The sequence below is a fragment of the Lemur catta genome, chromosome 25 (assembly GCF_020740605.2).
Source record: "Lemur catta isolate mLemCat1 chromosome 25, mLemCat1.pri, whole genome shotgun sequence".
Taxonomy (NCBI): Eukaryota; Metazoa; Chordata; class Mammalia; order Primates; family Lemuridae; genus Lemur; species Lemur catta.
Window position 1 is genome coordinate 5,739,997 of NC_059152.1, and position 13,162 is coordinate 5,753,158.

General features: G+C 38.6%; 1 protein-coding gene across 1 annotated transcript in view; it reads right to left on the reverse strand.

Moving 5' to 3' along the window:
• KMO (kynurenine 3-monooxygenase) overlaps positions 1–13,162 on the reverse strand; it is a 38,750-nt gene that overhangs the window by 21,791 nt on the left and 3,797 nt on the right. The window contains exons 3-5 of the mRNA XM_045536976.1: positions 4,974–5,043; positions 4,569–4,666; positions 3,647–3,736 (exon numbers count right to left, since the gene is read on the reverse strand). Coding sequence (XP_045392932.1) covers positions 3,647–3,736; positions 4,569–4,666; positions 4,974–5,043 — 258 coding nt within the window. The remainder of the gene's footprint in view (positions 1–3,646; positions 3,737–4,568; positions 4,667–4,973; positions 5,044–13,162) is intronic.

A 13,162-nucleotide genomic window follows, 5' to 3' on the forward strand; every position in this document is an offset into this window, starting at 1 on the left:
AAGTGGCCTTTTTTAACAAATTAACTGCCCTGTGAGTTGTATTTAACTCTTGCTAGTTTTGAGCCTGGGGCCTCATGAAGCATATGTAACTCATACATCTTTTTACCTTGGGAGCTGTGTGAACTATTTTTCAAGTTGTGTATAACTCACACACAGAAAACAATAAAAAATAACAAATTGGAAAGGATCATTTTGTTTTCAAAGTTTTCATTCTATTTTTATAATAAAACACTGTGGCCCCAAGGAAAAAAAATTTTTTTCTAGGGTGGCAGTCAATGTGTTAAAATAAGTACTTTAACCAAATACATGTAATACAATGTCCAAGTGTACACTTAGGTTTTTTCAAAGACTGATCATTTAAAAACCAAATCTTTCTCTTGTAGTGAAAATATTTTCATTTTTAAGAAAAAAATCCTAAATGTCTTATTTTCATCTTTAGTCTCTAAATTTAGCTGTTAGAAAAACTTCAGTAATGATAGAATCTCTATAATAAAAGTACTATTTCCCAAAGTGACTACTTTGAAGGCCTTCATTTCAATTACAAGGCGTGTGTGCTTGTGTGTGTGTGTGCTTGTGTGTGTGTGTGTTAGTTGGTTGTAGAGGCGGCTGGGGGTTGGTAGTAGTAGGACCAACCCTCACTGGGACGTGTGTTGGTTGTTGCTAACTTTATAGGACAATTCCGCAAAGCTGACCGTGCCATGAGGCAAGGTAGGCACAGTGCTCAGGGCTTACAATCTTATTAGGAGTCCATGAAAATGTTTTAATTTTAGTTTATTTTAAAATCAGAAGGAAAAAAGTAAGTACAATAATAATGACTACATAATAATAAATCCAGCTTGGATTATAATCATCCTCATACCAATGTATTCATAAAATCTAATTTTTGATATTTATTGTTTTATAGGAAAAGAAGTCCACAGAGGCAAAAGTGCCTACCTAGGGCCCACAAAAGTCATAATATAGGCTCGCAATTCAGGTGAATCTATTTTTTAAAAATGTAAAGCATATAATTTTCCAAATTATGGGACATCAGAAAATTTTTTTTTTTTTTGAGACAGGGTCTCCCTCTGTTGCCCAGGCTGGAGTGCAGTGATGGCATCATAGCTCACTGCAACCTCCAACTAAAGTAAACTAAACTGAACTAAAATAAAGTCTTAAGCCCCCCAGCTGACTGAATGGAACCCCTCTTGGCCAATGGGATCTCAGAAAAACCTTAAAGTTGAGGTGCCGGCCATGAGGAGAAGGGAGGTCAGACACACCTGTAAGGCAAAGGTTAAACCACACCTGCAAGACATCAATTTATTTAACAGATCACAGAGTCTTGGTATATGTCCAGTGGCTTGTCTCTGATTAACAGACTTCCTTATCTAACTTAATATTCCAAACCTTTAGACAAAGCTTCATTTTTTTTTTTTCTTTTTTTGGACAGAGTCACACTCTGTCACCCTGGGTAGAATGCAGTGGCATTATCACAGCTCACTGCAACCTCAAACTCCTGGGCTCAAGCGATCCTCCTGCTTCAGCCTCCTAAGTAGCTGGAACTACAGGCCCATGCCACTACGCCTGGCTAATATTTTCTATTTTTGATAGAGACAGAGCCTTGCTCTTGCTCAGGATGGTCTCAAACTCCTGACTTCAAGTGATCTTCGTGCCTCAGCCTCCCAGAGTGCTAAGATTACAGGCATGAGCCATCTCACCCGGCCAAAACTTCATTTCTTTAACCAAATGCAAATCAAAGAATCTTTAAATCCACCTGTAACCTATAAGCCCCACCTCAAGATGTCCTGCCTTGTTGAGCCAAACCAATATACACCTTCCACGTATTGATTTATGATTTTACATGCAATTTCTGTCTCCCTAAACTGTATAAAACCAAACTGTAACCCAACCACGGTGGGACCACTTGCTGAAGGCTTCTTGGGAGTGGCTTTCCAGGCCATGATCGTGCATATTTCACTCACAACAAACCTCTTTAAACTATTGTACATAGCTTTGGTTCTTTTCTGTTGACAAGCTAAATCTATACTTGGTGTAAAAATAACTTGGTCATACCATGGTGGCAATGACTGTGGAGGAGCTTCCTGTCTTTGTATAAATTAAGATGGGCCATGACCTCTTCATCCGCTGCCTGACAGATTTGTTTTTTTGTGTTCTATGTCATTAATACACTGCATTTCAATGGAAACCAATGAAATTCAAAGCATGTTAGGAAACATTCAAATTATGAAGATTCATTTATGTGGGGAAAATATTCTTTCCATATTGGTTATCAGGCTTGGTTCACGTTTGCATCATCCATGAACCCACCAAATGTCAGTCAGTCCTATGGGAACACAAGGATGTCCCTGTCTAGTCTATGTCATATCTTTGGACAGTCTCTTATCATAACCAAAAGTTTGAGTCATTCCCATCAAGTAAAACTTCTCTAATAATTTATTACAAAAGGTTGATCATATGAAGAATAAATAAGAAGAAGAATAAACGAGAGCTAAAAGTGGCTCCTACAACCAAAAAGATAATAATAGCAAAACCTGAAAGAGGTTAGAAATCTCCTGTGGAGGTTTATAAGATGATAGTTGTAAGTGCTATTTCAAATACTTTAGGACAAATGTTTACTTTCTCTGTCCCCAATACCTTCAAATGAGAATATTTCCTAGTAAGGCTGTGCCCTTTATTTTGAGCATAACAGGTTAGGATTAAGAACTGGGAAACTATGATATGTTCTGTACAGTAGAGACTATTTTAACAGTTCCCAGGGCAATTTTGGAAGGAGACAGGAGGATCCAGCAAGACAGGAAGAGTCTGGACACCAAATTTAAAACAAATATCTGAAGGAGAGAGACCAGAGAGACCAGACAAGATGGTCAGGAAGGATTTTGGAGGTCAAATTTTACAGGTTAGGGATTTCTGAATTATTTGCCAGCCCACGTGCAATGCGGTCTCTCCTGACCTGTAGGTCTTCAGCAGACTCCTGTGTCTTTTGAGTGAGCATTGTTTCTAGAAACTGGTGAAGAGGATGAATTTCATATCTGGACTGTTGTAGTCCACAGCCAATACCAGGTGAGAGGGAGTGGAGTACTGAGAGGAAGAGGAGGCCAAGCGAAGGTGGGCTACTCGGGGATTTGCTGAGATCCTGGGGACATGGGGACAGCTTTGTGCCTCCACAGGCTGTGGAATTGAGCAGTTCTAAGCAACTTTATTTCTTTAATTTTAATTCTTAAAGGGCAAAGAGGCTCCATGTTCAGCTGAGATATAAAAGTAATGATGGAAAAACTGAAGTTTGAGGGGCCACTGTAAATTTAGCATTAACTCAGTTCTTAAGAGTTGAGAAATAGCAAGAATGATGGGGGAGGGACCATTTCCTCCCTCTTGAAATGTATCATAGGTTCCCAGATGGGAACTCCCAACAATGCTTTACCTACCCCCTCCTTTCTTACACACACACACACACACACACACACACACACACACACACACAGAGTGATGGGGGTGAAGAACCCAATTTTGGTCTCAGATCCAAGTTACTCTCCTCATTTCACTTTTCTGAAATTTACCTATATCTTACTCCTTGGTCTTTTGAGACTTTATTGGCTCGAGCTCTTGATAGATACCCCTGCATGAGCAATGATCTCTGGGCTAAGCCTACCTGAGACCTTGTCCCATAAGGAATGGAAGACATTTTTCCTGAAAGGGAGTGAATCATTCTGGCTTTCATGGGAATACCCTGGGACACAATCTGAAATGAAACCAGAAATATTGATTTCAATGACTATACCATGACATTGTACAGATAAGACAGATATTGATTTTAAAATGTGATTTTCAAATATTTTCCCTCCAAAATTTAAAATTTAAAAAAAAACCATAGCTCAGCTTGGTAGAAACTTATTCAATGAAAATGATGTTTCTGAAACTTTTTTTTTGTTTACCTTAGATCTTAGAATTGACTGAAAGTTATATGATCTAAATCAAGTATCACAGATTGAGGAAAGTGATCCATTATTGGAGAGATTAGGTGATTTTTCTCATGATGACAAAAGGGACATCACAAAGAGTGAAACTCAGGTCTCCTAAAATCCAGTGCAAAGTGTTTTCCCACATGTGGCTGCTCTGTTTGGAAGAAAATTGTGGGAATGCAAATGGCACTTATATTTACTTATATTGTCAGCTCAAAGACACATTGGCCCTGAAAGAAGTATCAAGAAAAATACATATACCACTTCAATTAACATTTCCAAGCTCCATGATACACAGTGAGAAGTTCTACAATGTTAAGTCAACATGAAGAAAATCTACTATAGGTGGCGATCTGCCACCCTGTTGAGAGCCCAGTGTCAGAAGCAATTACCAGGTGGGTTGCAGTGCAGTGTCCCCCTATTAGGTGCCTCAAGTGTCAAATGTTCTCCCTCTTGCCAAATTTACAATTTTGAAAACCTTTGCAGAATGAGTTTACATGCAGAGGTTCTTGGCATTAAAAGGCACTTAGAACCAAGATGAAATCAAGCGCACGCACTTGTTGAAAACCATCAGGCATTATCTTCTAGAAGGAAAATGTATTAATAAGATACCTGATCTTCCAGGCCAACAGCTTTCAAGGCTTGCCGTCCTCTGTGTGAAAGGGCCAAGTTAATGCTTCTTCCACGTGTAAATTTAGCCACTCGAATATCTAGGACATTGGAGCAGACTCTGTATTACACACACCTTAAATCCTAATATAGGATGAGTATATTATTGCACCTGAACAATTGGTGTATTCAGAACCAAACTGAAAGACCTTCTTAACTCCTCTAAAGAAAACACTAATAGCAAATTTGTATTATTAATAAATTAAATTTAGATAGTTGAGATTTTTAAAACAATTTAACAATTCTTTTTTTTTTAAATTCTTTTATTAAAAAATTTGTTTAGAAAATCTAAAGAGGAAAATGTCAAAGAATCAGAACCATATTTCACAATTTTCACTCTTGGCTTACCTTCCCTGGCTTCATATACATCAACTTGGAAATTCCTCTTTGCAAGGAAGCATGCATTTAGTGATCCAACCTAGGAATCAAAACAATTTTTTTGTCATGTCTTTATCTGATTCCACAAGTGCAGGGAATTTTTAGTGATGAAATGAAACACCCTGTGCAGCTATTATTTACTAGCCATGTTTATCATGTTGATTTTCTCAGTTACTACCGGAAAGTACCAGCTGCAAAAATAGTAAGATTTGTTTTTTATTGGCTTGTCTGCCTTTTTCCTATTGACCTTTTGAGTTACTCATAGATTCTAAGCACAGAGTCCTTGTCATTTTTAAATGCTACAAATATCTCCTTTGATTCTGCTTTTTAAATTCTATAATATATTTTGAGGATGAGGAGCTCTTTATTTTAGTGTAGCCATATTTATCAATCTTTTATTTTATTGTTAATGCAATTACAATTGGTATTCTACTTTTGATGCAATTACAAATGTTTAAGAAATCTTCCCCTATTTTGCGATCATAAAGAATTTTTTTTTATGTCTTCTGTCTTAAAGCTTTTGGTAGCTCTATATAGGTTACAGTAGTTTACTTACTGCCTTATCACTAGCAACTTGAATTTGGTAAGGTCATCTATATTCAATTATCACACTTGAATTTTCAACAGCAGTCAATACTGTTAACTAGACCTTCTTGAAACACTAACCTTCTCTCATTTTCTGGTTTTCTTCACCAGTCGTTGGTCATTTCTTCTTTCCCTCTTTCACTTTTGGAAAGATAGACAATCAAATGTTTTTCAAACTAGTCTAGTCTGTCATCCTAGTCTGTCTTCTACATCCATGACTATGCAAAAGTTTTTATCTCCTATCCAGATCTCTGTTTTGAGCTCAGGAATACAAATGTTTAATCGATGTAGCTTTTTGTGTGTCTCAAAGCACCTCAAAATCAACAGATCGAATTGAAACTCAAGATCCTTGCCGCCATCTCATCAGTTCTCTCCACGTATGGCCTGTGTCAGTGCATAAAGTGTCATCCATCCAGCTGCTCAAACTAGGAACCCAGCACTCACCCTGGCCCCTCTCTCGCCCTCATACTCCACTCGTATCTCATCATAGTTCTGCCAATTCTGTCGTATAATGTTTTTCCATCTACCCATCTCATTTCCGCCATCCTGCTCCTAGTTATCAGAATCATTATGCTTGGCTAACGTCAAGTTTTCTGTCTCTTCCACTAGTGTTAATCTGGCCTCTTGCTAATTTATTCCCAGTAAGCACCTATTTGGGGTAATGGTGTCACAGGTCATTTAAATTAACACCTCTGCTCAGAGGAAAAGGAAACAGAGAGATGAATGTGGCATTTAGAGTCACTCCTAGGGGCATCTACTGAAGGCAGGAGAAGCTGAGGACTTCAGTAGAACTTCTGATAGACTCATGACGCTACAAGGACAAAATTTGGAGTTTTGGACACCCCACCCTCACCCCCTGCTCAGGAGGGCAGGTTCTGATAAACCCTCAGGCTTTGGGTCAGGACTCTAAACAGGTATATCTTAGAAGTATGACAAACTGGAAAAAGAAACCAATGGTCCAAGGGACCAAAGCCTGTCTGAGCATCATCTCTAGTCCAGATTGGGTTACGTTCATCAGACTGCTGGTAACCACAGCCACCCAACAGAAGCAAACACAGCCATGTGGGTGGGTGGAAAGACAAAGCAATGAAAGAGTTGATGATATTCATTGAATTGATGGACCATAATGACCAAGCCAGACAGGATAGAAGGAGGTCCCAGAAGGAAACTCAGACAGTGTGGAAATAACAGGATTAAATCTAATCCTCAGTTCAGTAACATAGGAAGTGCTAGAGAGGATGAGGGCTCATGGGATCTCATGCATGGCTTGTAATTATCTTGTTAAGTCAAACATTCACATATCTGACAAACCAGCAATGCCTCTGCATGGTATAGACCTAAAAGAAATGTTCGCTGTATGTACACCTGGTGACATGTGCCAGAATGTTCAGAGAAGCACTTTTCATAACTAAAATAGACAAACAAAAACACTAGGCACAGCCTAAATAGCCATCACAGAGGAACAGACAAATAAATTATGGTATATTTACATAATGAAATACAATAATATGAATATATTAGCTATATTATAAATGAAAAAAATCAACCCCAGATGATTTCATACTGTATGATACTCTTATAAAAACAACCAAAACAAAACCACGGATATATGTATATACACAATTTTTGAAATACATATTCATGATTTAGGTGTATACATAATAGATATATAAATAATATATATGATAAAACTACATATAAAAAGGCAAGGGAATGATAAACAAGATATAGGCAATGCTTCCAATGGGTGGGGGAGAAACACACAGGTTGATGGAAATCACTGGCAATGTATTAACTCTCGAGTGGTGAGTTCACAGTTGCTCACTGTGATTATTATTTTTTTTTAGTTTTTTTATTTTTATTTTTTTGAGACAGGCTCTCATTCTATTCCCTGGGCCAGAGTGCAGTGGCATCATAGTTCACTGCAACCTCAAACTCTTGGGCTCAAGCAATCCTCCTGCCTCAGCCTCCCAAGTAGGTGGAACTACAGGCACCTGCCACTACGTACTCAGGCTCATTTTTCTATTTTTTGCAGAGATGGGGTCTTGCTATGTTGCTCAGGTTGGTCACAATCTCCTTACTTCAAGTGATCCTCCTGCCTCAGCCTCCCAAAATTGCTCACTATTATTATTAACACAATAAAGCAAAAAAGTAAATAAAAGTGTCTTCCTCAAGATCAGTCACAATAGTGTGTCATGAAACAAACATGATAATCCCATTTCAGTGTTACTGAGGCTTAAATAAATCTAAAAGAAAAAAAAATATTGGTTATGTAAGTTCAGCTGGAAGGGTTAGTAATGTGGCTAATAACACAGATTTTAGACCCTAACTTTAATTTCCCCTCTCACTTTCTGTAAAAGTGTTTAACTGGGGATAATTGCTATTGCCATCTTTAGTTGTTACACTGCCACAAAAGACTAAGACATAAAGATATGAATAGAACGGAAAATGTGGTGTGTGAGCCATTCATCTAAGCCCACCACAGACTCTCCGATAAGGCACAGCTGGGTTCCTGAGCATAGAGAGGAACTGGGTAGAGGAGAACAGAAATTGAGCAGGGTCAGACACCTGGGAGAAATAAAGAACAGAATTCATGATGCCAGTTCTTGGGATTAAGCCTTGAAAGAGACGGGACCGTTCCCATTAAGGACATGGACATTTCTGAAAAGTTTCGTGGACTTCTGGTGTTTTGATACACCAGAAGTCTACAACAGTAAGCTGTTTTGGTCACAAAACAACTTGCAAATTAAAAGTTTTATTAACAACTGGTCTAGCCTGTTTGCTTTTAGAAGAACTCTGAGAAGATTCCTTGATCACATAATTATGGACTTATTACCTAATTCATCATTCTCCCAGTTCTCCACTTCCTGTTTCTGTCTCTTCATGCTTCCCTCTTTACAGGTCACATGCTTTGACCACATTCTGGTCCACTTACCATTTAAAAAACATTATTTGAAAATGTCTTTTATATAGATGTTGAGATATGCTTCTCATGTGTTCAGCTGTTATGGTTTTCTGTTGGCTCCCAGGTGACCCCTCCAGCAGTGATTGTGCAAGTGTCCAATGACTGTGAGAAAACCATACCTTTTAATGCATAAATGCTGACCCCATTAGGAAGGGGGATCAGGATTATAAAAGTTTCACTCATTTTATGCCTCTTTATGTCGTATGTTTGAAATTAAGCTGATAATGTAACGTTAAACATGTGTCAACTATTTTTTATTTAATGAAGCATATAAAACTCTTCCTAGGAATCATAGATATTGCTGAGTTTATTGTCTAATAGACTTTTGAAAGCTTGTTTATATTTCTTGAAATCTGTACTTAGTCATGGAACTATAGTTTAGTTTCTCAAGAATTTGTCTTTGGACATACCAATGTTATTAAGAAAAATCAGATCATTAATTCTACTTACAACATAATAAGCATGTAAACATCTCTTCATACTTTGTCAGTAACTATTATATCTGCTAGAATTGCATATGTTATGCAAAATATTGCTCTATTATTTAATTTTTACCCTGAACTCTCTGATCTGTGTCATCTGGAATTGGTCTCTAAAGCCAAGCAGTGTTCTTGCTTTTCCCTCCTGTGATGATGATAAATAAGGTCAACGTCCTACATTCCATAGATGCTCTTAGGAAAACTTATGATTTTTTTCTCTAGCCTGAATCTTTCTCCTGAACTTCATGTCTGACTACTGAACCTGTCTAACTGTGGCTTATGGGCATCTTCATCTCAACACACCTAAAATTCAACTTATTCCCGTCCCTCAATCTTTTCCTTCTCCTGCATTCTGTATTCCATAAACCTGCTTCCTCCTTCTGCATTCCGTATCTGGAGAATAGCAACTCCATTCACTAATTCTCCCAACCAGAATAGCTCAGTTAATATTCAACATCTCTCTCTACCTATGAATATGCGTGTAATTAGGCAACCAGTTCTATGAATTTTTCCTCTTGAATCAATAGTAGATCTCCTTCTACCCACGCCCCTACCGTCCCTACATGGGGCCCTCATTACCTTTCACCTGGACTTCTGCAAAAGTTTCTAATAACTCTCTTTCCCCAGTCTTTACCTATTCAAGCCATACTTTGCACTAGAGCTAGTTATCTTCTAAATCAGAAATTGAATGATTTATTTTCATCTTAATGTCATTTATTGGCTCTTCACGTCTTCAGGATAGAGCTCCAAATTTTCAATACAACATAATAGATTCTTACATGTGATCCCAATCTCTCTTTGCCATTCATTTTTTTGCTATTGTCATGCACTATCTGTAACAGGCATACCAAATTAAATGCATAGTTCCTGAACATGCCTCACTGGCTCTTGGGCCTTATTCCCAGGGAAGAACAGAGTAAAGATAACAGGGGAATGAGAAAGCAGACCGAAAGGAGAGAGAAGAAAGTCTGAAGAGAGTTGGGGAAAGAATTTTGACAGCCTAGAGTGTGCGTGTGTGTGGGGAAGTCTGCTCAATCTTCCTTTATTTTTAGAATAGCTGCAAAGCATGAAAGAGATTCAAAGTGCATGGGGCAAGATCATTTTTAGAAGATTTTGCTGTGAGTTTTGAATATACTCCAGATTTAGTGACTTTGAGAAACCACATTAAAGATTCTAACTGCTTTTTACTTCTCTTTGGTGGAAGGACAATTATTTCTCTGAATATAGTGCCATGCTGATGTTGACTTTAAGGGAGAGGTAGCTGGTGCTGCTTTCTGCAAATCCTCCATATTTTTAAGACTACAGACGTATATATTTTCAAATTGTCTTCCAGAGGGAAAAAAACCCCACCAATTTAGATTGCCATCAACAGTGTATGAGACTGCTTTTTTCTTTGAGTGGACAGATGAGGAAAAGATGGATGAATGGACGAATATGAACAGATGGACAAATAATCTGAGAGTATTTTGTGGGAGGATGGACCAAAGGAAAAGAAAGGAAAAACACACTGTTTGCAGACAGTGAACAAAGTTTTGAGTTCTCTGCATGAAGGTGACAGTGGGATTTATGAGGCACTTTAAGAGCTCATCAGGGTAGCAAAAAATTATGTCAAAATATTGGTCAGGGGTGTTAGAGAAATATAGATACATAGCAAGTGAAGAAAAATCAAAGTATTTTACCCGAAAATACAGAAGTAGCCCTGCAAAGCTGTCTTTTGTGGGGGAAATTTGCACATGTAGAGAACCTGCGTTGATGTAGCCCAGTCTTCCCCAGCCCTGACCAGGGAAAGATGAACTGAGAGTCTGACACCTTTAAAGGTCTGAAAGAAACATTTACCATCTATTCTCTCCGAGGGCTGCTACCTGTGGGAGTTCATTTACATAACAAAACCACCTTTGCTAGCCAGGCCTCCTCTTCTTTCCCTCCCAAAACCTGTTTCGCCAGGATCCAAGCCCCCATTCTTTTTGCAACCTCAAGATAGTATATAAGCTTCTATACCTCATTAGGGTTTGGGTACTCATTCTGTGATGCTCCCCGTGTACAGGTTAATAGAATTTGTATGCCTTTTATCCCATTAGTTTGCCCTTTGTGAGTTGATTTCTCAGCAAACCTTCAGAGGGCAAAAGGGAAGTTTTCCCGTGGCTCCTCCACAAGGCAGCTGAAAGAAAACTCGTTTGATGAGAGGAACTGAAGCATTGAGGAAGAGGAATGGAGTGAGATCAAAACACATCCCTTGACAAGGAGCAAATTCAGAATGACTTCTACAGCCACAAAGAAATTCATTCCACTTCTGTTTTTAGAAGGCCTCTAGATACGGGGCAGTAATGAGGGTTTTGCATATTTCAGAAGGCTCAGAGCCTATGGAGTAGAAAACAAAAGTAGAGTCTATAGAGTTTTGTGTATTTTAATATTGATAACATGAGAATAATAAAGCTCATAGTGATTAAGTCTTTTTCATGGTATATATCTCATTAAGATTTGCAAAAAATGAAAAAGGACACACTTGAACTAAATTATATATAGACCTCAACCCAAAAGTATAAGACATTTGATGGTTTCCATGTGCTCAGGATGTTTACTTTGGGGAAAATGAAAATTCTGGGTGGCATCTGACTTCTGCTTTTAGAAAGGAGTAGATTGAGAACAAAGCTAAAGATCTGTGAGTGAGGAAGTGCGAAAAAGAAGGAGTAGAATTTTAGAGTTAAAAGACTTAGCCCTAGTTTTAGCCCAAGAGGAAGAAACAGACCAATAGAGGAAGGTTTCCTGAGATTCCAGCTGGTTGCAGACTCCTCTGTGCCCAGTTTCCTTACTGAATCATGGTGTTTCTAGCCCACCACACGGAGTGAAGGGTAAGTGCTGACATGGAATGACCCGAAGGAGACAGGGCAGGAACAACCATTTGGGCCCAATTTGGCACCAAGACCATTTTGAGCCTACAAATCCATGACAGAATCTAGTATCTATATCTGTGGGACGCAAACTCTCATGGAGTCAAGGTCAAGTTGCTTCAAAGGCAATTTCATCAACAGAGGCGACTAACTTGACGTGAATACCCAGGGGGCAGGACACAATTGTCAACAATAAGTCCTAACTACGGAGAATTTTGCTGGGTCAAACAGGGAGAATGTATGACCCCAACACACTCCATGGTGGGATTGCTTCAGTAGGAGGGAAAGAAGAAATACTTCAATGGTACCTTAAAATACATTCACAGAATATATGCTAAAACAGTGGACACACTGCAACAGCAGAAGACAGCTAAGCCTGGAATGCTAAACAGTCCTTTTAGCCAAGGCTCTTGGCCTCAGCCATAAAACGACGGCTCACGGAGCTGTAGCTGTTACTGAAATGGTGCTTCGTGGCATCAGTCAATTGCATTGTACCCATAAACACTGCAAATAGTCATCAGAAGCAGTATTTCTGAATCCCGAGGGCCCTGAATTTGGGCTTGGCTTAAGGACACCTGCATAGGTTAGATGACCTTTTTTTGTTGTTTCTCTTGCTTTGTGAAGAAAAAGAAACATATCACTCTAACATGAAGTAAGGTTGTTTGCGTCTCAGTTTTTTTGTGGGGCAGGTTTTTACTGAGCCGACTGGTTAGAATTGGAAACCTATACCTATAGAACTTTCCAGCCTGGAAAGTAGAGATTGTTTTCCAAACCCTTTTTCAAGTTAGTCCTTGAAAGGACTACATTTCTTATGACACCACTCTGATGGAAAGCATTGTCAAATTTCTCCTAACTTCTCAAAGAGTGATTCTTCACTTTGTTCTGAAATCAAACTCATGCACAGAAAAAATTTTAGTGTGTTTGACAGTATAAGACACCAGGATAACCTTTATAAAAGGGACAGAGGCAAGACCCCAAGATCAGACAATCTTCAGATCTGTGAAGTAAAAATATTTCTATGAGGAGTAAACTATGCACAACAAAACTTTAGCAGAATGTGGCACGTGATAAAGCAAAGCCCTGAGGGCATTTGAAAAGGGAAAAGATCTTTACAGGTTGATCCTGGAATTATTTTCTGGAATTGGCAGAGGAAGGGATGGGAGAGCTGTGATTTACACGAGGGGGAAAATGTCTAAGTCAATACAGTGGGTTTTCTGAATATTCAGATCAATGTTCTTGACA